Here is a 26,178-nt window from a genome sequence, read left to right as displayed (position 1 = left end):
GTTAGAAACATCAATGAGAGAGAGAAACATCGATCAGCTGCCTCCTGCACACCCCCCACTGGGGATGTGCCCGCAACCAGGGTACATGCCCTTGACCGGAATCGAACCCGGGACCCTTCAATCCGCAGGCCGATGCTCTATCCACTGAGCCAAACCTGTTACGGCATGCAAGTATCTTTTAAGTATCACAGTGGTACTGGTGGGTGCAGACTGTCATCTCAGTTGATGGCATACATCACGGTTTTGCTTATGGAAATCTTCCCCATTAATCTATCCTTCACCAGGATAGAGCAAGGCCTGTTTAAAAGTAAACAACTTTAACATACTTTTAACTTGTTGTTTTTTTTTTTCACTAACAGCAGTGTGAGTGAGAAGTGCCCTTAAAGTTTACTATCCGCCAAATCACGCAGAGCCCAGCCTGTGCGTAGACGGCTTTGTGTTCTTAGTTGCTCCATGCAAGGAGCCAGCAAATGAGTGTTTTCCTTAAGGACTAGATCACAGCACTTTATTCCAGAACCTCAGTGATCTTCTCTGTTTCTTGCCATGTTTGGTCTCAAGACGGATTGTGGCCAAAAGGGAGAAACAACTTATTTTTATTTTGGGAAATAATATTAAAAATAAGACTGTCCTAATCACCAAACCAAAAGATTTGACATCAGAAGGTCTGTCTCTCTGTTCTTTCTCCATACATTGTCACCTCTTATTCGTTATTTCTTCTCTCAAAAAAAACCTGTCAATGATATTAGGTCAGATGATAGATTTCTGGAGAATTCATTTCACTTTCATGTATTTTATGCTCAAAAGGGTAGGAGACAATCATAATTTATAGTGAGTAGCTCAAGCTTCGGTTCGTTCCTTGAGCTTTGTTGAAATCCCATGAACACTAAGCCCGTTATTGTAGGGAACAGTGTTCTGTGCCCAAGTGTTGGGGTGTTTTCTTTTGCACTGTGCATTTCCAAGTAATCAAAAAGAAAACTAACAAAGGGGGAAAAATGAAGAATATCTGTGGCCAGGAATTTTTAAACTACCCCTATTGATATCATTATTTTTTAAAATAAGATTTCCAAATGATCCAATTCTTGAGTTAGTGTCAAGCTTGCTTGTCTAAGCCTGGTCTGTATGACACCATAGGTCAGATGCGGATGTCTGTCCAGCTCCCAAGAGCTACCTTAGTACTGCACATGGCATGAGACTGGGATTTGTATGCCTCATTTCCTCCTGGGGGCAGCTGGTAACAGACTATTGTGCTGACTAGATTTCTGGTCAGGTGTTGTGTTGTGTACCGGAAGCTCTGGCACGATTAAACATTCTGTCAGGGGACACAGTGCTAGGTGACTTGAGAACAGAAGCACAGACAACACTTCTATTTGGGATCTGATCTTTCTAGAATGCCAGCATGCCTCTGAAATCCAAATTTTGAAAAGGGGTTCACAAACTTATCCCAGAGTGAGGCTTGAGTTGATCTCCTTTTCTTCTTGATTCTTCCCCCTTTATGTTAATACCATAATCTGGAGTCTCTTCAAAAACAGCAATTTTCTGAAGTGAAATAAAAAGGCATTGCTCTGCAGGGATGGTCTGTTGTGAGGAGCTCTTCAGGTGTGTCTGTAGAACACACCATGTACTTGTCTTGTGATCTCCTTGAGCTCAATATTGGCATTAACTGATTTTGCATTACTCAACTTTACATGACACTAGAGGCCTGATGCACAAATTCGTGCACCAGTGGAGTCCCTCAGCCTGGCCTGCGGGGATCAGGCTGAAACTGGCTCTCCAACATCCCCCGAGGGGTCCCAGATTGCGAGAGGGTGCAGATCAGGCCGAGGGACCCCACAGGTACACGATCAGGGCTGGGGAGGGACGTGGGAGGTTGGCCAGCCGGGGAGGGACTACGAGAGGGCTCCAGGGTGTATATGGCCTGTCTTGCTCAGTCCCACTGGGCCAGATCCCAGCAGGAAGTTAACCTACCGGTTAGAGCATCTGCCCCCTGGTGATCAGTGCACTGGTCGACCAGTCGACTGCCCCCTGGTATCAGTGCACATCATAGCAAGTGGTTGAGTGGCCTTAGCATATCATTAGCATATTACTAATATGCTTTGATTGGTTGAATGGCCAAATGGACAACTGGACACTTAGCATATTAGGCTTTTATTATATAGGATAGCTCTACATTTAGTACAAAAACCTACACACAGAGATAGTTCAGTAAGTATTTAGTAGCTCTGAGTTAACATAGGCTACAACAAATATAAAGTACTTGTCAATTATAGTACATCCCAGGTATGTGTGCATATGTGTATGAGACTATGAGTGACTGAGTTTGTGAATCTGTGAATGTATGTGTGTCTGAGTGTGTGTTGCTGTGTTACAGTTGTTGATATTTTGTTTTTTATCTTCAGCTTCCAGTACAGTGGTCAGACATGGTCACTTTGAAAGCCAGAATGACAAATTATGGCTTACCTAGATACCGCTGGCTTACTCACGCTTGGAATTTTTTTCAGAGAGAGGTAAGTGCTACCATTTCTGAGGTAAAGGGTATAGAATAAATGGCACACTTTCAAAACAAATGTTCAAAGCTTTGGCCTTGGTCTCTTTCTCTGTGCTGAAAAGTTAAGCCTGTGATTCAGTTACCACTGGTGTGATTCTTTATTAAGAAATACCTTAAGGAAAGCCAGGCTCTGCTTTTCTTTCCATATATACCATTTCCTCTACATTTCACATGCTTCTCCATAGTTTCAAATTTTTTAAAAAGCCTTTTCACTAAGCTACTGTGAAGATTCCTTTTCATGAGTCAATACATATCCACGTTCTATTTGAATAGATCATTTTTTTTCATCACTTTTAGAGCTATTTGTATTTTAAACATCATTTAAAATTTTAAATGATCATTCTCACTTGACAATTAGGAGTCAATATGTTGTTAAAGGCGTGAGCTTTCTAGTCAGAAAATTCTGGTCTACTGCTACTATTTCATGAGCTTCTATAATTTACTTAACTTTCTGAAGCTTCAGTCTCTCATGTAAAGGGGGGATAATAAAATATCTCCTCGAGTTCTTGAGAAGATTAAATAAGTTTGATCTTATTTAGCTTATGGTTATTAACAATAACATAAAGTACAGGGGCTTTTAGCTTTTCTTACCTAACTCCCACACAGCACTACATGCAAGCATCTGAGCACATGGGGACTATATTTAGATGTTTAAAGTCTGGTGACTTGAAGTTAATCATTGATCTTGCTTCAAACCAAGCTTCTCTTCCAAGCAGTTTCCCTGTGATGGGAGTGACATTTCCACATGACCAAGTATATCCGTTTCCTTTCATTTTATTCAGAGCTGGGCCACAAAGGACTTGAGGGCCAGTGTCTTCCACGGCAGATAACCAGCTCTCTGCTCCGTTACTCTGGCTTGAATATGGGCAGACGTTCAAGTCCAAGATAATCTCCAAATCTGGCTCTTTGTGTTCCAGCTGTTGAGATGGTGAACATTATCATTGTAACACAGATTTCCTGTTTATTTAAATGCGTCCTGACTTTGTTTGTTTACTGTTCATTTGTACTAAAAACAACATGTAAGGAAAATAAGTAAAGCATTTAGGGAATTTATCGGAAGCTGTGTTCAGCGACTGCCCTGGGTAGAAGATGCCCAGAGCTCTTTATTTTTTTATTTTTTGGAGTTTGTGATGTAGAGCATGATAATCCAGGTTAAAAAACAAAGCACTTTTCTTTTTCTTAAATGGTAGGAAAGGGAGTTCCACTTAGATAGCGAATGTACAAGCATTGCAAATTTTAGATTTGCTGCATGCTAAATTTCCTCCTCCGTATCATAGGCCTATTTCACCCCAGAGGAGGTGATGAAGACCTCTGGGTATCCTAAAAGATGAAAAAAACACCCCTGTACTAGTTTTCTAGGGCTGTGGCTATAACCGAGTACCACAGGCTGGGGGGACTCAAACAACGGAAATGCGTTGTCTCACGTTTCTGGAGACTCAGAGTCTGCGATCAAGGCATGCGTGGTTGGTTTCTTCCGAGGCCTCTGTCCTGGGCTGGCAGATGGCTGTCTCCTAGTGGCTTCGTGTGGGCCTCCCTCTGTATGTGTTTGCGTTTAAATGTCATCTCCTTAGAAGGACATCAGGCATATGGGCTTAGGGTCCACCTGATGACCTTAACTCAATTACCTCTGCAAAGACACTGCCTTCAAAAATGGTCACATTTGGGGGATGAGAACTTCAACATGAACTTCAGGTGGCATACAGTTCAGCCCATAACATTCCTTTTGAACAAAATAAATAGTAGAACCAGAAGGGACCTGTCAGCCCCAGTTTTCCTGACTCTTTCAGTGCTGTTCTGTGCACGTCCTCCAGCTTCGGGGACTCTCAAGCCCTAGTGATGCTTATTAAATACCTTATAAAACAACACTCCTGCCCTTTAAAAATGTGTTTATTTATTTTAACATAGTGGTTGGAGAATAGGCTTTGGAATTAATAGGTTCTGCCACCTGCCAGTCTGTGATCTTGGCAAGTTACTTGAGCCATCCGAGCCTTAGTTTCTTTATATATAAAAAGGTGATGGTATTTTCTTGACTTTGATACAATGTTGGCAAGAGTGGCCCTGCCTCACACTGTGGTTTTGAAGGAGGCAGGAAAACTACAGGGAGATGTACCACAGTCATGCGTGGCATCATAATGGGTTTGCTTACGGGAGTTTTCAGGAAAAAGTTTCAATTCAGTATCTTCTGCTAAGGACGAAAAACAACTGTGTACAAAGGAAAAATATCTCAGTGACATTAAAATTTTAAAAGTTTGGCACCGAAGGTGATATGCGTAAGTAATTTGGAAGAAGCAGTTTCTGCAGAGCACCTCATTTCCTGACAAGGCCTGATGAATGGGCTGCCCTGTTGTGGATGGGGTTAGAATGTGCCAAGAGCTATTCTTCTGTCATCAACCAGAAAAAACACATGTCGTTAGGAAATGAGGGAGGCGCGTTCTCTCTTAGCGCAAGGATTTTTAAACGACTGACTTGGAACTCTTGTAAGTCGTGTATGATTTTTAGAAAGTAAAGTCTTTTGACTACATACGATTCTTATGGACTCTTAATGACTTGAAATATGTGATGTCAAATGATGTTTGACTTAATCTGTGATGCCTCAGATATATTATTCATGGCTTTGAGAACAAGTTTATAAAAGGAAATGACTAAAAATATTTTAAAGTTTCTTGGAAAATTTTAGTATGACTCATAGCATTCAGTAATTCATCATTTGTAATACTCTTAAGGTGATTTTTGCTTTTAAAAATTATATATGTAGGCAAATGAAAAAATATATAGTCATTTTCAGGATTTTCCTTGTTTCATTTTACTTGAGAAGTCCAGAATTCTTCACAGTGGGTTTTGGTTGAACTGTGAAATGGTGGGTTGTGGTATTTTGTGGCACAGTGTAAATCCTGGGCACGGATGGAGCTGTTGGACTACGTAATTTACAGAGCCAATCGCTCTTGGCAGAGTCCTTCTCAGAGACTGCCCATAGTGCTTGGTTTTCACTCTATGAAGAGTAACCCCCTCTCTACCCAAGGGCAAAACATTATCATAGTTAATTATTCTGAACCCAATCTACATCCATCCTTAAGCAGTGTATCTAAACCTTGGCCAGAGAAAGTTTTTGCAAAACCTTGGTGAAATGAGACAAAAAGAAAAGGAAAAAGAAACAGTAACTTTTCTTAAATCTAACTTTATTTAAGCTAAAGGAATATCATTTCTTCTGTGATTTATGTGATAGAATATGATCATTTATTTCAAGAATCTTATTTGGATGGATAAAAATTTATTGGCCAAACTTATGTTTACATCTCAAACATTTTTGGAGATTTTTTTGGTTAATGAACCCAAGTCTGGTAATCTTTGTGAGGGGAGCTTTGGTCAAAAAACCTTTCTCCGGAGATTACAGAAACTTTTAATATCATATTTGAATTTTTAAGCAAACTGGTAACTAGGCATATACACGTAGATTGATCAGCTACTCTTCAGTGTCTAGAGGCTTAATGATAAGTCTAAGATTTGAGGTATTTGCTTTGTTAATTGTGCATATGAACTCTGTTGCTCTAAGATCACTTGTGGAGGATCTAAGGGTGGGAGGGGGAGGGGGACTCAGGCCTGCCTGGTCTGTTTTCAGGTGTTAATGGGCATTAGTGCTCAGAATTGTTCCACTGGGGACTCCTTTACGACATCTCTGTCATCCACCGAGAATGTACACCTATCATTAAGTGATGAAGAATAATGTTTGCTTTGCTACAAAAAATTTAAGAAATCTGCCGTTTAACCTCCTATAAATAAAGAAAATATTTGTGTAGTGTCTGAGCCTGACCAGTATTCTTTTACAGTTCAAGTGTTGCGGAGTGGTGTACTTCACCGACTGGCTGGAAATGACAGAGATGGACTGGCCCCCAGATTCCTGCTGCGTTAGGGAATTCCCAGGATGTTCCAAACAGGCCCACCAGGAAGATCTCAGTGACCTGTATCAAGAGGTAAGGCCGTGTGTGTTTAGCTAATCGGGAGAAAAGTTTTCTTGTAATGACAAGTATAGAACCCGCAACATGGCAGTGAAATTTTCCTCTTCTGTACAAATTTAAAGGCCCTCGAAATTTTTGCTCTGGTATGTGGAAAAACAGGATAAAGGTAAAAATTAATATACAAATCTGAGCACTGATCACATGCTAACAAAGGGCATTGGGAAGGTCTAGGTTTTAGAATTAATTGGATTTTAAAATGTGTTGACTAAGAATCATATTCTCTTGCCCCCTCCTCAGGGTCCTTTGAAAACAGACACAGGCAGAGGGTGTCGCTGACTCTGGCGGTCAGGAAAACACACTTTGGACTTTCTGAGCTGAACATGGTCTAGGATCTCCACGTAGATTAAAACGTGTAGGGGAAACCCCACTCTCCTCTTCCCTCCCCCATGCTGGATAGTGAACAGGGATGGGAGTTTTAGTTAGCTGTTTGAATGGAGTTAGGTGCTCACTGGAATTAAAATCAATTGTCCTCTGCCCAAGACACTTGCATATTTGTGTTTTCTGGAAGAATTTATCCGAATCATCTCTTATTCCTTGTTAGCAGAAGTTTTCCTATCACTTTCCTTTTAGTGGCGATTTTCAAATGTTTTTAGCCACAGAATTCTTTTTCTCCCAATTAAAATCTAGAACTACGCCATCCCGTACAGCAGCCAAGAGCTACGTGTGGCCACTTGAATGAAAATGAAATCAAATACAATTTTTATCTCCTCTGCTGCTCTAGCCACATTTCAGGTGCTCAGCAGCCTCTCCGAGTTAGCTCTTCCTGTGGTGGACAAGGCAGATGTAAGGTATTTCCATCCTTCCCGAAAGTTATACTGCAGCCTCCATCTAGAGTGGAAGCTCAAAATGGAAGGGAAGCTGCTCACCTGAGGGGCCAGAATCATTTTCCAGATACATCTCCAGGCAAGCACCTGGGTACACGAAGCACTGTTGCAAACCTCTGGCTTAACAGACACACTCATGATACAACACACACACACACACACACACAATATGCTACAAAGAATGAAACTGTAAAAAAAATCATATCAGGATTTATAAAACATGCCTTTTTATGTGTTTCAAGATCATGACCTTAGGAGGTTAGGCATTTTTTCCTAGAAATACTCACATTGTTCAAAACATCTTTTAGCCAGTCTGCCAACGTCCATTGTAGAGATGCACAGGAATCAGCTCCATTAATTTATAGCGTAAAGGAACAATATCTGAAAAAGATCCTGGAATACTTATACAAATGATCTTTTACATCCGTGTCTTAGATGTGAGTAACTTTGAGCTGTTAAGAAAATCATCTCAGAGGACAGGACCCTGCCACATTTAAGGATATCCAAAGTAAAGTGCTCTGGGCTCCAAAGGCACATACAAGGAAGAGTGCCAAGTGTTTTTTTTAAATATATTTTATTGATTTTTTACAGAGAAGAAGGGAGAGGGATAGAGAGTTAGAAACATCGATGAGAAAGATCGATCAGCTGCCTCCTGCACGCCCCCCAGTGGGGATGTGCCCACAACCAAGGTACATGCGCTTGACCGGAATCGAACCTGGGACCCTTCAGTCCGCAGGCTGACGCTCTATCCACTGAGCCAAACCGGTTCGGCTGCCAAGTATTTTTTAAAGAGATTCACAATTTTATTAATTTCCTAGGGCTACTTAAACAGCAGGTACTTGTTGTCTCCCAGTTCTGAGGGCTGTAAATCTGAGACGGAGGTGTAGGCAGGGTTGGTTCCTTCTGAGGGGTGTGAGGAAGAACCGGTCCCACGCCTCTCCCTCACCTTCTGTGGTTGGCTGGCCATCGTGGGCACTCCTTGGCTTGCAGAAGCTTCGCCTGCTCTCTGCCTTCACCTTCCCACGGAGTTCCTCTGGTTTGTGTCTGTCTCCAAATTTCCCTTTTTAGAAGGATGCTAGTCACTCACTCTTCTCCCGTCTGACCTCATCTTAACTGATCACACCTGCAACAACTCTGTGTCTAAGTAAGATCCGATCTCAGTTAGTGGGGATTGGGACCTCAGCATATGCATTCGGAGGGGACACAGTTCAACTCATAACAAGAATTGTTGAAACAGCTGAATGACTCAGGTTGTTTATTTTAAAAGATAACCAAAATACTTTTAGTCATGCCTCATACTACTGAGAGGCATTGTGTTTGGATATTATCATTTGAAGCATATTACATTTTGGCTTTGAATAAAAAAGAATATCCAAGGTCTTGTATATTGAACAAAGAATTGTTGGGTCAGTGTCTCCGAGTTCCTCCATGTTTGTGCTGTATCTTGTGCTCTGGGTGAAAGCTGAATATTGGCTGGTGTCTGTAGCAGGGATGGCGAGCTAACAAGTGCAACAAAGTCCTGCTTATTCCATTAAGCAGAAGCAGTGCTGAACATTTCTAAGATAATATTAAATGCAGGCATAAATGTGGACGTTCAAACACATTACAACACCACTAGATTTAAAAACACACACACAGATGATTACAGTATAGGTACAAGTGTAAACATGTGAACTGAAACCTATGAACTTACCCTGTGTAAACTTCATTCATTTGTTCGTTTTTAGGAGTGGCAAGTCAGTATGGGAAATTATTGGACTATACCCCCATGTAGAGTAATATTTACTTTCTTCAGTGATTAATACTGATAATATGATTATAACTAATACTAGAGGCCTGGTGCACGAATTCGTGCATGGGTGGGATCCCTAGGCCTAGCCTGTGATCAGGGCCGTTCGGGGCCATCTCGCCCAATCCCAATTGGGGCTGGGCCGATCAGGGCCTGCTGGCAGGGGGGAGAGACAGGGGTAGGGACTGTGGGAGGTTGGCCGGCCAGGGGGAGGGGCCAGGGGAGGTTGGCCAGTTGCAGGAGGTTGGCTGGGGAACACACTGACCACCAGGGGGCAGCTCCTGCATTGAGCATCTGCCCCCTGGTGGTCGTCAGTGTGTGTCATAGTGACCAGTCAACTGGTCATTCTGGTCGGTCGTAATGGTCGCTTAGGTATATATATATATATATTTTGACCATGAGAATAGCAAAATGTGAATCAATTTTCCAGATGTTCCCACAAAGTCTTTATTTCAGTTTTACTATATTTAGTTGAAAAGCATGCAGTTAACATTTAATAAAAATTTCTTGTAAAAATACAGTTCAATTTTACTAGCTTATCTTAATGATCTCCACTAGTAATATTTATAATGGGATTTTTTACTTTCAGGATGTCAATAATTGCTTGTTCCATGGATTTTAAGCTGGAAAGTAGCCACACTGTTGTTCCTGGTCAAATTTGATGGCCCGGATTATTCAAAACGTTTTTCATATTTTTCATATTTTCAGTAGCAAGCTGGCATTGTCAGTTATGAGATATTTCTTTAGACAGAATTCCAGCAGAGATGGAGGTTCATGATGTCAGAGTAATCTGCTTTTGCACTTCTAATTAATAACAGATGTTGATATTGGTAATGTTACAGTGCATCATTATATGCATAGTTGACTTGCCAACGTGAATCACTAAGTAGCTTTATGGCACAAGTACAATTAAGTCCATCATTAAAAAGAAGACTTAATTCCACTTTGCCCTGGAATGCATGTTTCCTAATTGCAGAGTGCCCAGGGATCATCCACCTGGAAGATGAAGATGAGGGATCTATAAAGAAGAACAAGTTGACAGAGGGACAGTTGGAGGTCTTTGAAATGTTTATTCTGAAGTAGTGAGTACTAAAGGGAGGTATTTCAGATGTCTTCAAGTATTTCAAAGTTCATCAGTCAGAACAGGAACTGGGCTTACCCATTGTTGCTCCCGGGGCCAGAGTCACAGGAAGGAAATTTTAAGTCAGTAGAAGGAAGAGCTTGTTCATCAAAATCTGTCCAATTGTGATACAGGTTCTCTTGTAAAATAGTGAGTGTCTTATCGCAAAAAAAATATTAAAGTCAAGGTCATTGGTGTTAGAATGGGTTTTTAAATTAAGAGCGAATCTGGACGAGATGAACTCAAGGTCCCTTTTATCTTTCATATTCTGTGAGCTCAGAGATAAGAACCGACTTTCTTCCTGCGATTTCTGTTCAGAGGTCTGAAATCAAGGAAATAAATCATCCTCAACCATCTGGTGGCCTGCTTGGTCCCTGACCCAGTAATATTTTATGACACATTTAAAACCTGTGAAAAATGACAGAGCAGAAATAGAGCAATAGTAGCACATTTTAGGAACATTCCCATCAGAGTTATTGTTGGGTCTGGTATTCAACTCCTTAAATATCTGCATTGAGTAAAACACATGTCTAAAAGTATACATTTAAAAATCACAATTGCAAATATCTCTGACCATCCGTTTGGTTCCATTGCATTCATTCATTCAAAATGTTTTGGGATTACCGAGTGGGATCCAGGTGCTGAAGATAGAGTGGAGAATGCTGCAGACAGAAATCTCTCCTCTTGTATAACATATATTCTAGTTAGGAACATAAACAACTAACAAGAAAAAAAGCAATAAAAATAATTTCAGGTGGTGTTAAGCACATTGAAGACTCTGAACAGGGTCATGTGCTGGAGAATTTCTTTACTGATGAAGGAACTACTTAAGATAGGACAGGTAGGATCTAGGCTCTCTTAGGAGGTGACATTTGAACTGAGATCAATTGATGAGAAGGACCCAGCCATGCAAATATCTGTTAAAGAGTATATATTTTTAAATATGTTCTTTTAAATTGATTTTTAGAGAGAGAGGAAAGGAGAGGGAGAGAGATGGAAACATCAGTGATGAGAGATAATCCTTGATTGGCTGCCTCTTGCACACCCGCTACTGGGGATTGAGCCTGCAACCCTTGCATGTGCCTTGACCAGGGATTGAACCGTGACCTCCTGGTTCTTAGGTCAATGCTCAACCACTGAGCCCCACTAGCCAGGCTCAAATACTCTTAATAATTTCTTTTGTGACAAATAATTGGAACCAAACCCTTTCTGCCTCTTTAGATGGTTGTTTATTTCTTCTCTGTGTAACAGGAAACATGCACAGACAGGAAGCTGGAGAGGGCAGGGTGTGTAGATGTGAGCAGAGGTGATCTTTCTGGCTTGTGGGACAAAGAACCCGGATGATGACAAGGATGTACAGGTCTCCAGTGCTCACGGTAGTGAATGGGTATGGAGGAGTGCTCCCCCACATTGAAGGTGGGACAGCTCATGGTGAACCACGTGGGGTGGGCTATTAGAGGCTTTCATTCTCTCAGGTATGTGAGTTGAGAGCGGTTTTGAGGTTTCACACCTACCCATCTCTTTTGTACCTAATGGTTGTTGTTTTATAATCTACATACATTTTTTTAAAAAATTTTCTGGGCAGTATCTCAGTCCTTGGCACTTTTTGTTAACACTCTTCTCGTGCTAACATCTTTGACCAATGAGAAAAGTGAGTCAAGCTGTACGCCTGTTTTGCCTAATAGAAACAACTTTTATTTTATCCTTTTCTCACACAACATCTGAGACATGTAAGAAGTTTCCTCAGCACTTCTGAGCCAGAGGGAGAGACTTGACAGTGTTGTGGGTGAAAAGGAGATGGTGGGAGTGGGGATTGATCATTTTTTCTCCCAGGTAACCCTACTCCTAAGTTACTAGTGGCATTCTTCTTAGAACCAAGTAAATTACCACACTGGAAACAAACAGTTAGGGGGGTAGGTGCTGAAAGACAAGTCCAAGGCAGAAAGTCAGAGGTAGCAGCTTAGGCCCCAGGCCAGGTCCTGGCCAATGGTGCTAACCTAAAGTGAGTCCAATCTGCATAGAAATGAGTCTCACATCAGTGTTAGAATAAGAGATAGGAATGATCTTGAATTGGGACACAAGGAGGAGCCTGGCATAGGATAGGCAATCCTTCATTATCATTGTGTTTATGCGTGAGATAAGCAATGAGAGCACAACAGAAGGTAGAAATTCTTGGGGCTTCCAATCTTTTTAAAATATATTTTTATTGATTTCAGAGAAGAAGGGAGAGGGAGAGAGAGATAGAAACATCAATGATGAGAGAGAATCATTGATTGGCTGCCTCCTGCACGCCCCCAACTGGGGATCGAGCCCGAAACCCGGGCATGTGCCCTTGATGAGTATCGAACCTGGGACCCTGAAGTCCATAGGCCAACACTCTATCCCCTGAGCCAAACCAGCTAGGGCTGGGCTTCCAATCTTAAAAGATAAGCAGTCATTGCCAAAGGCAGCAAATATTTGGGTGGCATGAGGCTGAAAAGGCCATTCCAAGCAAAGAGGCAGCGAAGCAGTGAGAGCTGGAAGACAGACAACACAGCACAGCGGGACTGCGGGCATGAGGAGGGCCATGCAGGCAGGCTGGACAGGTAGATGGGCACTGGACTATGCAGAGCCCTGGATACCTGATAACGCATGCGTGTTCCACAGAAGTCTGCGAATGGTTGCGAAATAAAGAAGGCGAGCATGTTTGCAAAATGGAAGCATTATTATGAAAGGAATACTGAGGGCAGAGTAGTCCTGGGATTCTGACTTATTCATAATGAAGCCCCATTCTCAGATAAACACACACAGAATCTCCTGCCCGGATAGTAAAAAGTAGGCTGCTTTCCGGCCGGCCCAGTGGTGATTTAGATGGAATATCCCCAAGAAGTTCCATTCCCAGGGTTCTTTTATCTAGAGGCAAAGACACTCCCTCCTGCCTCTCTGCTGACTTCATTATCTCCTCAGCAACTGCTGGCAGGGGTCAGCTGGACTCTGACAGGTGATATCTGCTTTACCATTCAAAGCTTTGCAGGGCCAGTTCGGGCCAAAAGGGTGGATCCCTTTTATCTCTGGGCTTTGCTTGATCTAATCAGGCCTTGAACTATCCTGCCAACTTTGCTTCAGGTTACAAATGCATTCTTATTGCCTTTCATTCTCTTCCTCAACTTAATTCAATTGTGAGTTTCTTGTTACCTATTCACTATTCAAACACTCCCTCTCTCCGCCCCCCATGCTCTATTTGTAGAGACTTTGTAGATTTTGCCTTTAGAATTTACTGATGTGAAAGCCATTATAATAGGTTTGACCTGGGAAGTACCTCACAAAGTATAACAATTTTAGATTTGTGCTTAAAAATCATTGTATAGGCAGAGAATGGGTTGAGGTGAGAATTGGGTCTTGCTTGAGGCAAGGGAGTCTGTAGGAAACTGTTGCAGGTCACTCATATGAGTGACTGTAAAGCCTGGGATTCCCATTGTGCCATTCAGGATGGACAGGAGGGAATGAGAGTGAAGGATATGAAAGAGGGAGGGTGAACAGGACTAGGTGATGAGTTGGCTGTAGGGAGTGAGTGACAGGGACACTGCAAGGACACGGGGCCCTGAATAGATGTAGAAACCATTTTTTTTTTTTTTCAGGGGGATAGGTTGGCTTTGATTACTCCACTTTGGAAATGCTGAGTTTTAAGGGTCCTGTCCATGTACTCCTAGTAGGAAATATGAAGCTTAGAAGACAGAACTCAGCCAGAGATACGGATTTTGTGTGTATTAATTAGGGAAAGAGCTAACTCAAAATACAATAGCTTGAATAAGGTGGGAGTCTATTTCTCTCTCTTAGACCAGTCAGCGGACCCAATCTACCAGGCAGCTCTGCTGCACAAGTTCATGCAAGGGCCCAGGATGGTGAGACACCTCGCCTTTTTTTAATACCTCCCTTCCAAAGTTGCTCCTTTTTTCTCCAGTTCCAGTCAGTGGGGAAAGGAGGAAGTGGGAAGGAACACAGCCCATGCATTAAGCTCTACATTCCTCACCTCTGCTCACGATCCACTGGGGTGGGCTCACGAGGCTGTGCCTCACTGCAATGAAGGCTGGGGAATGTGGTCTCCGGCTAGTAGTCTGTGTTCCATAGACTACCAGTGGTTGGCAAACTGCGGCTTGCGAGCCACATGTGGCTCTTTGGCCCCTTGAGTGTGGCTCTTCCACAAAATACCACGTGGGGGCGCGCACATACAGTGCGATTGAAACTTTGTGGCCCATGCGCAGAAGTCGGTATTTTGTGGAAGAGCCACACTCAAGGGGCCAAAGAGCCATATGTGGCTCGCGAGCCGCAGTTTGCCGACCAGTGGAGAACAGACTGGGGTGAGTTGGGGCCCTAATAGCTTATGGGTATTATCAGTGCATAGAGGCGATTGAATGCATGGGAGTAAAGAAGGCCACAGGGAGGGGTGAGGTGATGTGTGCAGACAAGGCCAGAAGTTGGGGGATGGCAACACTTAACAGCAGAGGAGGGGTCACCAACTGCAGGAAAGAAGAAATGGGAAGCAGTGTCCTAGAAGCCAAAGGAGAAGAGGTTTTTAGGAATGAGTGTTGTTCAGCAGTTAAGACTCGTCTCCCAGGCCAGACTCTTTGGGTTAAATCGTTGATCTGCTTCTTACTAGCTCTGGGACCTTGGGCAAGTTGTTAATCTTCCTGTGCTTCATTTTTCTCACCTTTTTGGGTGAGATCCAACCTGAAAAAAAGAGGATGCCAGAGTACTTATCTCATAGGGTGGTTTGGAAAGTTATGCGAATTAACCTATTAAAAACCCTGGGAACAGTGCCCGTGTGTAACATGTGTTTATAGTCATAGCTGAGAGTTAAAGTAAATCAGAAAAGTACACATTGCATTTTTAAAATACAGTACATGTTTAATAGATCCATGAGCAAGTTTTTACATGCATTATCTCCTTTAAGCCCTAACACAATTCTTTGAAGGTTACCGTATTGTTATCTCCATTTTACAGATGAGAAAAATGAGGCCCAAAGAAGGTAAGTGACCTAGCTAGTCATAGAGCTAGTCAGTGATTTAGCTCAGATCTAATTGATTCAAAAATTTTGAGATGTGAAATACTGGTAAGGAGCAAGCTGAGCTTTTATAGATTTTTTTTTCCACTTCTAAACCTCACTTTTATCTATTAAGTGAGATAATAATAATACCTACCTCGTTAGAGTCTTGCAAAGAGTAAATCAAGCTACTTAATGAGAAATTCTTAGCAAACCACTTGGCACATAATAAATACAAATCTTCAAAGCATAGTAGTAGCTAATGACAATAATAACAGTAATTTATTAACAACTTAGTGAAGTCAATAGAAAAATTAGCCACCTCTGATTGGAGTTTACAGCCCAGAAAGAATGCTTTTTCTGGTTATGTATATTTGGGCTGGCTGAAGCTAGATTTTTAGGTCCAGGTTTTGGGGACTTCATGTGGTCTCCCACTTTGCTTGTTTCAACACCTTCCCACTTCTTATAGTTGAACATTTAGGTGGACGAAAGGCCCAGCGAAAGACATTGTGAATGAGCAGCCTGAGAAGGCTCTTCTGCTTGATCTGGCTTCCCATTTCTTCTTTCCTACAATTGGTGACTCCTCCCCTGCTGTTAGTGTTGCCATCCCCCAACTTCTGTCCTTGAAGCACCTGCTGGGCTTCCCGACTCTGGTCTATGACCACATTTTTTGTTTGTTTGCTTGTTTTTCATAAAAATGAAAAATGTTTGGCAAATGTAGTCTTTTCAATTCGATGGTTCTGCCTATCTAATGGAGATATATTGAGGACTAAACAAGACATGAGGGTCTGCCATTATTAAGAAACTAGAGGCCCGATGCACAACATTCGGGGAGAGGGCCTAAGCTGGCAGGCGGACATCCCCTGAGGAGTTCTTAGCGCTGCCGCAGAGGTGGGAGAGGCTCCCATCACCACCACTGTGCTCGCCAGGTGTGAGCCCGCTTCTGGCTGAGCAGCGCTTCCCCTGTGGGAGTGCACTGACCACCAGGGGGCAGCTCCTGCTTTGAGCGTCTACCCCCTGGTGGTCAATCATAGAGACTGGTCGGTCTGCCGTTCAGTCGATTTGCATATTAGCCTTTTATTATATAGGATAAGTCTTTCTCTACTGCATTTTCTGTGCATGGGTTTGGTTAACTTTTTTCTTAAGGGAACAGAAAGTCCGTAATGAATTTTATTACTTGCTGTTGAACTTTATTTTAAAGGACTCATTTATTTCCCTGCAAAGCTTACGGTTATTGGTGATCCAACCTGTTTAAAACTCATGAACTGCTATCATTCATTTTTTAATTTTAGAAGCACTAGAGCAGAGATTATATATTTGTACCTGATGATTAACATAGTCCCTTCAAACTTGAAAGTTGTGTTTATTATCAAAAATCCATTATGAAAATATCGTACTGGTATGTATGGCACCTAGATTTTATTTATACTTTATTTCATAAGCCCAGGAGATCTGTCTAACTCTTTGCCATGGCCTGGGAAAGCCATTGGTGCTTTTCTAATTTTAGAAACTCATTTTGGAGATAGATTAGAGAATAATTTCAAGTGTATCATTTCCTCAAGTGAAATGAGGCATCTGACATTCCTTCAGATAGATTCCAGGAAATGTAGGGATTAGTAATTTTTCCCTGATAAGAAGGTAATGTTATTATTTACAGTTAATAGTTGATCAGAATTTTAATATTGTAGCAAGTAAAGTAGGTTAGCCAATATGTCTTATTCATAGCTTTGAGTTGTCTGAGGTTATTAATGTAAGGCTAGCATAACTTTATTTAAGAAGAAAACATATTCAAATTAACTCAGAGTATTTTATTTTGAGAAAAGCAAATAAGTGAAATTCATTTCTTTCCTATTCTGATTAAAACAACTTTTATGAAATAGAATGCAGTTTTGAATTCTAACATTTATATTTTCTCTTTTTGAATCACTTAACAGAAATGTTAATTTACGTAACTAAATATCTATGAATAGTACAATAGATTATGTGGAAAGACATCTATATTTGTTTCTTCTCTAGACTTAGTGACTTGCTTTTCAATGAAAGTGTCAGAGTTTGCATGGAGAAGTGTAAATGTTATGTATGATTATTTGATTGGCTTAAAAAAGTTCACAGTTGTGTTCAGATTGAATTATTTCAATGGGGATAATGTAGGAAGGACCATAAACTCACAGTTGTTTCTACTAAGAATTTAGGGAGTGGCTGAGGAGGACAGTTATTTATGCAAAGAAATTTGGGAAAATACTGTCTTATCAAGAAGAGGGATATTGGAAAGTTAACATTTAACATTAAGTAATTGTGTAATGAACCACTAATAATGAGCAATATGCTGCAAGTTTCTACAATGCCTTCTGAGTCATTAAATATTAAATTGTGTCAGTATAGAGAGATTTGTGCTTTTATTTATATACTAGTTTCTTATTATATACTAGAGGCCTGGTACACGGATTCGTGCACTGGTGGGGTCCCTCGGTCTGGCCTGCAGGGATTGGGCTGAAACCAGCAGTCCAATATCCCCCCAGAGGGCACAGGCTAGGCCGAGGGACCCCACCAGTGCATGAATCTGTGCACCTGGCCTCTAGTATGCATATAAGATCTTTGGTTAATCTCTTCCTGCCCTATCCACTCCCCCCTTCCCTCTGAGATTCATCAGTCTGTTCCATGTGCATTGAGTTTTTGTCCCCTGGTGGTCAGTGTGCGTCATAGCTGCCGGTCGAATAATCGCTTAGGCTTATATACATATAGATTTACAACGTGTATCTTTTTATTAAACAAAGGGTTTAATGCAGTACACAACAAGAAAGATGCAATGAATTAATAATAAAATATAAATAACATTGGAATGTCAGGGTTAAGAACAGAAAAATTAGACATGCTTACTATGAAAACAGATGGGGCATACTTGCCCCTCAGCTTTCTGAAAGCTCAGATGCAAAGGAGACTTCATCATTTGCATGATTTAATGCTAGAATAGAATATTTTACATTTTCAAAGGCAACAAAACTCGAAAGTATTTTTTCAAGTGAGATTTTAAAGAATTTAAATTCTACTCTGAATTACCTAGGAAAATATCTTCAATATTATTTTTCACTAATTTTATTGAGCAGTTTCTTATGGTGTTTTTAAATACACATTGGTGGAAAATAATATACAAGGCATAGGCAAATATATTCCAGTGTAGCAGATTTTGATAGTCTGGCTTGACACTTGGATGTAATTTAAAAATATAGAGAGATGTCAGTTGATTTCATTTTTTAAATAATCTGTAGATAACTTTTTTTCTGATAGAGAAGCATAAATTTTAATTAATGAATTCTGATGGCAAGCATAAGTACTTAAATTTCATCTTGTTTTGAGGAGTTATCTATATATTGTGTAAACTGAGGAAGTAATAAGACTGACACATTTTTATAAAAGTTGAGGAAGCAAACTAGGATCTTTGCTTTGAATAGAAAACCCTGGCCACCTCAGCATGGACATAGTATTCAGGTCCCAGTTATCAGGAAGGAGACCAGGTCCTACCCATGTGCCGTGTGATTCAATGCCATGCCACTCGCCTGGGGCACCTGAAAAGCTTTTTGTGTGGAATCCAAACCCATTGATAAGACCTTAGTTGTTTTAATATTTTATTGCATTTTCTAGTTTTTTAAAGTTAAAAATCAGTGTTCTTTCCAAAGAAACATTGATAAAACCAGGCAATCCAGAAAGAGATCATCAGGATGATGAAGCGTATATATTTGGAAAAGTTGGAGGCAGCAGGAATACGCAGTCTAGAGAAGAGGATGGTTAAAGGGAATGTGACAGCTCATCAGGCATAGCTCTCTACCTTCTGGAAAAGGCATTGTTTGAGAGCAGAGCTGCATCTTATTGAGAGACAGGTTCCAACAAGGAAATGCTTGTTAAGGACTACTGTTTTTCGCTCAGCTGGTGTGGCTTAGCGCTTGAGTGTCGACCTATGAACCGGGAGGTCACTGGTTCAATTCCCGGTCAGGGCACATGGCTGAGTTGTGGGAATGATTCTCTCTCATCATTGATGTTTCTATCTCTCTCTGCCTCTCCCTTCCTCTCTAAAATCAATAATATATATATATATATGTATATATATATATATATATATATATATTTAAAAAACTACTATTTTACAAAGTGTGGACAGAGCTGTCTAGTGAGGTCCTGAGTTCCTCTCATTAGAAGCATTTTCTTTTTTTTTTAATTCTTTATTGTTTAAAGTATTACATATGTCTCCATATGTCTCCTTTTTCCTTCATTGACCTCTCCCCGGCCATCCCCACATCCCAGCACATGCTCTCACCGCCCGCCCCCCCCCCTCCCCCCCCCCCCGCTGTCTGTGTCCATGGGTTCTGCTTATCTGCATGCATACAAGTCCTTTAGTTGACGTCTTACCCACCCCCCTCCCCTGCCTTCCCTCTGAGGTTGGATGGTCTGTTCGACGTCGAAGCATTTTCTTTGATGTATCTTTGTCTGTGTATGAGACATACTTTCTTGTTTCTTTGCACCTCTTGTGATTTTTTATTTGTTTTTGTTGTAGAAAACTGGACATTTTAAATAATATAATGTGGCAACTCTGTAAATCAGGTTCGCTACCTCCTCCTGAAAGTTCGTGATTTATTGTTGTTGCTATTTGTTCATTAATGACTTTCCTGAACTAATTTTGTAAGTTCTGTATTCGTTGTCATGTGTGGCCCCTACAGTCTCTGCTCTGTTAGCTTTGTGGTCAGTTAATGAATGAACAGAGATTTCCTTAGATGCCTAGAACCATGAGTCTCCCAGCCTTTGCTAAGGGTACACAAAGCCTCAGGTTAGCCAGAGGTGAGATTTTAGTGCCTTCCTAGGTCTTCCTTAGCATGTGCACAGTCCTAGGTACGAGCACAGCCCTACTCATGTGTGTAACTTCCTAGATCCCCACCAATGTTTCAGAGTTTTTCTAAGGCCCCTATGGGCTGCTTTTTGCCCCAGATTTTCCTTTTAAGCTTTTTGACTCACCCACAGTGTGCACCACTTCATGCAGCCTCAGCGTTCAACAGTTGCCTCTGATTGTTTTTGACAAACATGGGGGTAAAGGGGCTCTGGTTGATCTGAATATCAGGTGCAAATAAGGACAGCCTTGCAAGTAAGGCCTTCCAGGGAACCACCAGATAGAACAAACAATGGCGATTCTCTGGTAATGGGGTTTTGAAGTAGCTCCACCCCTATTTTGTTATCTCTGGTGGTTTCTAGGCCACTGGTTTTTAATGTGTGTGTGTTTAAGAAACACCTTTAATGGATTTTTAGAGAGAGAGGTCAGGAGAGGGCGAGAGGGGGAGAAACATCAATGTGAGAGTGAAACATTGACCAGCTGCCTCCTGCATATCCCCCACCAGCGTTTAAGCCCACAACCCGGGCATGTGCCCCCACCCGGAATCGAATGGGCACCCTTACAGTGCACGGAAGGATGCCCAAGCAACTGACCACAAATCTACTGCAGAGCTGGGGAGGGTGGGGATGGGAATAGGGTAAATTAAGATGCCACAAAGCTTACTGTTCTTACTGGAATCAGGTGAATTTCTTACATAAATGCTGCTCAGATTGTTGCAAGCCTTCGGGGAATTTCCAGAGTTACAAAAGCATTTATTCTGATTTTTTAAAAATTAATTTTGAAAGAGGAAGGGAGAGAGAGAGAGAGAGAGAGAGAGAGATTTGTTGCCTCCTCAATATGCCCCAAGTGGGGATTTGAACCTGCCACCCTTTGGTGTATGGGATAATGCTCTAATGAACTGAGCCACACCTGCCAGGGCTATTTTGACACTTTTTACTAGTGCTTTTATTGTTTATATAGAGGAAAGACTATTCGGAGTTTCTTCCCTCTGCCTGTTTTGCTGAGTCATTCTAGAAGTGCTTTTTTAGCCATATTTTTAAAGTTAAAAAGTTGAACTCATTGACTTCCAAGGTCCCCTCTCACTCTAGAAAATTCAGTGTTAACTAATATATCACATTTTCAAACCATTCTAGATTATATAATTTACTGTACCTTTTTTATAAATATGATTGTTTAAAATGAAATTGAAACAGATGTTCCTTAATGCCCAAAATATGAAACACAATAGACTATAGTTTATTCTCAATTTCTGCTTAATTTTATTGACAGATTTTTAAAAATAAGTATTATCTTTTCTACCTACTGCACTTTTAGCATGTACCAAACCCCATTCTAAGTGTTTAAATATATTTATTCATTTAATTCTCCCCAAGTCTCAAACAGTAGGCTCTATTACTATGTATGTTCTCAGATGAGAAAACTGGAACATGAATAGATTAAGTAACTTGCCAAAGTCACATAATTTATGAGTAGCAGAGCAGGGATTTGAAATTCAGAATTCAGGCTCTGCAGTCCATGATCTTAAACATTCTATCCTGTGTCACAAAAGGATGCTTGTTGGAATGCCACATAAACATAAGTGTGAATGGGTTCTGATAGACCAGCTGAGTGGGACTCTGGAAAATATTTGAACATTGGTGAATTGTATTTGTGAGATCTATTTTGGTTTTCCAGAGTGTCTGTGTGTGTATGCCTATTTGTATTATCAAATTGGTAAGATGGCCAGAGAAGTGATATTATACTGATGTTAAGTAATATTAAATTATAAATATTTTAATTTTACTTTTGGTTAAATTGATGAAACTTGGATAATCCTTTGCTGTTAATTTGCATTACATTATGTACCAGAAAAAGGTAGTTATTGAAATGTGTCTATGACTAGTTATACATGATTTTTTTATTTATTGAGAATTATGACCTATTGGGGTACAATTACTGATCATTGTCTTTGGAAATCTAATAATGATGCATCATTCATTCCCCCCTCTAATATAATGCAGAAATTCTAACAACTGACTCTTGCCTTCCTTGCTTTAGTTGATTTCTTTGTGTAATCTAGAGAAAAAAACAAGGAGGCAGTTATTTAAATAATTACCAATTTCTTTTTATTCAAGTAGCTGCCTTAATAGGGTAAGTACTGACTCACTTTTACCCTAAACATAGAGTAAAAACTTGAAAAGTCAAGGTTTGGTTGGGTGATAATTTTCCGTGTATCTCTTGCTTGTCTTGTGAGAGCAGAGTCACTGGCTGCTTATATTTTGTTTGGTTGTGCATAGCAAACAGCCTTGACGATGAAGAAAGTGTGTCCCTCCAGAGAAAAGGGCAGGTTTATTTACTGTTCAATATAATGATGATGATGTTTCTCTCCAATGCAAAGAACAAGTATTCTTCCTGCCCATTATAAAAGATTAGGGTTCCCAAAAGATTGGGGCTCCTGTCCCATAGCGCAACCCACTGTATGTGCAGGGGTCATCTCACTATCTTCATGTTGTTCTGGGGACTCGAGGAACTGGAACATACTCTGGCTATTGCTATTGCTGTGAGTGATAAAGTTCTTTTTCTCGTTCTTCTGCCAGCACCCATGGAACCTCGACAGGCTAATTTGTTAGCTTCCAAGTAGAGTAAAACCTCAGAATCTTCAAAGTTTTTTAAATTTGTTAATTGTTATAAAATTCTTTTCCATATTTTTATTTTACTTTAGAATTAGCTTCCCTTTGGAAGAGTGAATTTTTACTTCTTTGCTGCGGATTCATTAGAGACATGGCAGGTAGCCTCTGCTTTCGGTCACCTACGAGGTGACTTAGGACAATTGTTCGTCACATTCTACCTCCTTTTGTTTGCCCCTCATCCCCCATTTTCCTTGTTCATGGATTTTTTTCTTCTTTTTATTCCTTCTCATCTCTTCTTTCTGAATTATCTTCTTTGACTACCATAGGTACTTGTTAGTTAGCCTTTTGAATTAAAACTAAACACAAACAAAAATCTTGCTTATTTTTTTAAGCCAGATGTCAAATTCTTACTGGGTAGAACTAGAACTTGGTGCCATGTCAGGAAGTCCCCCATGTATATTTCTGCTGCAGGCAGTGGACTGAAGAGTGTGTGTGCATGTGGAAGGTAGGGGGAAGGGAATAGATTGGTTTCCGCCCACCAGCATGCTTCAGCAGCAGACTGAGGAAATAGTCCTGATCCCTGGGGAAAAGCTTCTGACCAAAGGAACAATAATCAAACAGTGTATACAAGTAATAATGATGATGAAACTTCAGTTTTGAAAAATTTGAGTCAGTCTGTGTCAGGAGTTGGCCCTCTGTGGCCTGTGCCCCAAATCTGGACCACGGCTCATCCATTCATTTTCATATTGTCTGTGGCCGCTTTAGTGTTACAGTGGCAGAGATGAGTAGTTGGAACAGAGACCACATGGCCTACAAACCATAAAAGATTTACTATCTGGCCCTTTACCAAAAAAAAAAAAAAGTTCGCCAACCCTTGCTCTCTGGATATGTGTTTTAGCAGCAGCTCTCAATTTCAGGTTGTGAGGAAGACAGAAGAAATCCCTGGGCAGGCTTTTCAAAGAGTCCCCATCTCTATCTCCTCTCTGGCTTTCTCACAGGTGTCCCTGGTTGAGAGTCACTGTTTTAAACTTTAGGATCTAGTTGTTTCGCTTCATTAACTGATACCGATAGTTTGTTTTCACCCTTTTGGCCCTCTGTATCCCATCCAGAGTAATTATGACTGTGCTATTTCTTTTACAGGGTTGTGGGAAGAAAATGTACTCCTTTTTGAGAGGAACCAAACAACTGCAGGTGCTACGGTTTCTCGGGATCTCCATTGGAGTGACACAAATCCTGGCCATGATTCTCACCATCACTTTGCTCTGGGCTCTCTATTATGATAGGAGGGAGCCTGGGACAGAGCAAATAATGTCCCTGAAGAATGACACGACTCAGCACCTGTCATGTCACTCAGTGGAACTGCTGAAACCAAGCCTGACGAGGATCTTTGAACACACCTCCATGGCAAACAGCTTCGATACACACTTTGAAATGGAGGAATTATAGAAGATGTCAAAGGAGGAAACCACCCAGTTATTTTATTTCACTTGTGAATTTTTGAGCACAGAGTTGTTTCAGAAATGTGTAGAAATAAAAATGCCATAAAGCAATGCCTAAGCATGTCATTTTGAACTCTTTAAAATGAAGAGGGAAAAGCTCCATATGTTATGTTGCCACCTGGACAATAGTTGCTGCCCTTTACAATGCCAAGGACAGATCTAATATCCACGTTATAGCTTGTGTCAGATTTTTACTAAACATAGTTATGCTTTGAGGTTTATGCTTTGGTACAGCCTGACCAACGTTTCTGCATGCCTACTATGGTGGGATTGGAGCTACAGTAAAGTTCGATTTACTTCTGTAAGCTCGCTAGTATATAAAGTGCCAGTTAACTGTTAACATAGGAAGTTAAATAATACTAATGATTTTTATTCTTTGGTGATATATATATATATATTTTTTGTGGGTAAAATAGATTAGACATAAGAAAAGTCTGAAGATTGGTGACTACCTAAATGTGATTTTTGCTAGTTACTAAAATATTCTTAACTACATCCAAGAGCAAACTAACACATTGTCTTAAGCTGATCAGGGATCTATGTGTATATGAGAATCTGTGTTAAGTCTGTATAATTCACTAGATTTCAGTTCTTATAATGTTAATAACAATTGTGAAAAGGATACATTTGTCCTGTATAACATCATTATTCTTAACCTTCCCTGTTAATAGAGTTTTAAAATTCTGTCTTGGTTTTTACATTACATTACATTACATAACTGTTAATTTAAATACTTAACCACTAATTTTGAAAAATTGCTAGTGTGATACAAAAGGAGTCATTGTAATTCAGAATGCAGTCTGGTCCTTAGGGAGTATTAATAAGAAAATGTACACACAACTTAGTTCATTTAGCAAAGACCTGGATGCTATCTTTCTCCCAAACTAAGACTCTTTTTGACAGTAAACACTTGTTAAAGAAGCTTATCTTTGCCTTCTCCAAACAGGAAGTGACAGTATCCAAGTCTGAATATAATTCTTCAGAGAATAGCATTCCCTTTCTCCAGGGAAATGCTGTGAGAATCATTAAGATAAGTGGCAACTTAACCAGAGAATTTCTTTGCTTTATTTCACTGATTAAGATAGTATGGTGAAATACACAGATTATTAAATTTTTTTACAAGAATAAATATATTTATTTAAAATGGGAAAAGTGCATTTTACTGTATTTTATCTATTATGATTATTTCTCAGAAAATGGAAAGAAAATTAAAAATTGTCAATAAATATTTTCTAGAGAGTAATAATTTGTCTGTCTAATTTGTACACATTGTAAGCACTTTTACCACTCAAGAAGATTAGCAAAGGGAGAAAAATGTGAGAAGAAATAATTGAATACAGTAATAATAATGATTTTCAAACTCAAACTAATCTATAAGAATATGTATCTTCACTGAGAAAAGATAAAAGATGCCCATTTACTTTTCAAGTTTGATTTTGAGCTAAATGATGATGCAACTGTTTGATATAATGTATAAAAGTACCCATTTATGTTCATTTATGTCCTCAATATTTTCATATCCAAGTTTTTAAAGTAATTTTAAGAGAAAAGTAGCCTAAGAAATACAATATTTTAAATCAACAGCTAGATTTCATCTTTTCCATAGATTTAAATGAAAATAGTAAATAACTTGCTTAATCAGATTCAAAAGCAGCCCTTTTTATAATTTCCTTAGCACTCCAAATCCTCATAATTTTACCTAAAATACCCAAGTAATTGAAGCAGCTTTGTGTGTTAATTGAATTATTTGGATAGCAGTCAAATTTGGCTGCTTCTCTTTTGACATTACAGAAAGAACAAGCATATGTTTTATTGACCTTGGTAAAAAAAAAAAAACAACACATTTAAATTTGTAGATAAAAGTCAATTTTTACATCTTTAGACTT

At 40.2% G+C, this 26,178-nt stretch overlaps 1 protein-coding gene across 1 annotated transcript in view; it reads left to right on the top strand.

Moving 5' to 3' along the window:
• The window catches only part of TSPAN12 (tetraspanin 12), a 68,673-nt gene extending 43,152 nt beyond the window's left edge, over positions 1-25,521 (top strand). Inside the window, exons 6-8 of the mRNA XM_070423787.1 lie at positions 2,397-2,504; positions 6,370-6,513; positions 23,934-25,521. Of these exons, the coding sequence (XP_070279888.1) occupies positions 2,397-2,504; positions 6,370-6,513; positions 23,934-24,239 (558 nt within the window). The 3' untranslated portion in view covers positions 24,240-25,521. The remainder of the gene's footprint in view (positions 1-2,396; positions 2,505-6,369; positions 6,514-23,933) is intronic.
• The last annotated feature ends 657 nt before the right edge of the window (positions 25,522-26,178 follow it).

The sequence above is a fragment of the Myotis yumanensis genome, unplaced genomic scaffold (genome assembly GCF_028538775.1).
Source record: "Myotis yumanensis isolate MYYU_CA2020_CCGP unplaced genomic scaffold, mMyoYum1.0.hap1 SCAF_9, whole genome shotgun sequence".
NCBI classification, from domain to species: Eukaryota; Metazoa; Chordata; class Mammalia; order Chiroptera; family Vespertilionidae; genus Myotis; species Myotis yumanensis.
The sequence above is the reverse complement of the archived record's forward strand: the minus strand, read 5'-3'. Positions and strand labels throughout refer to the sequence as shown.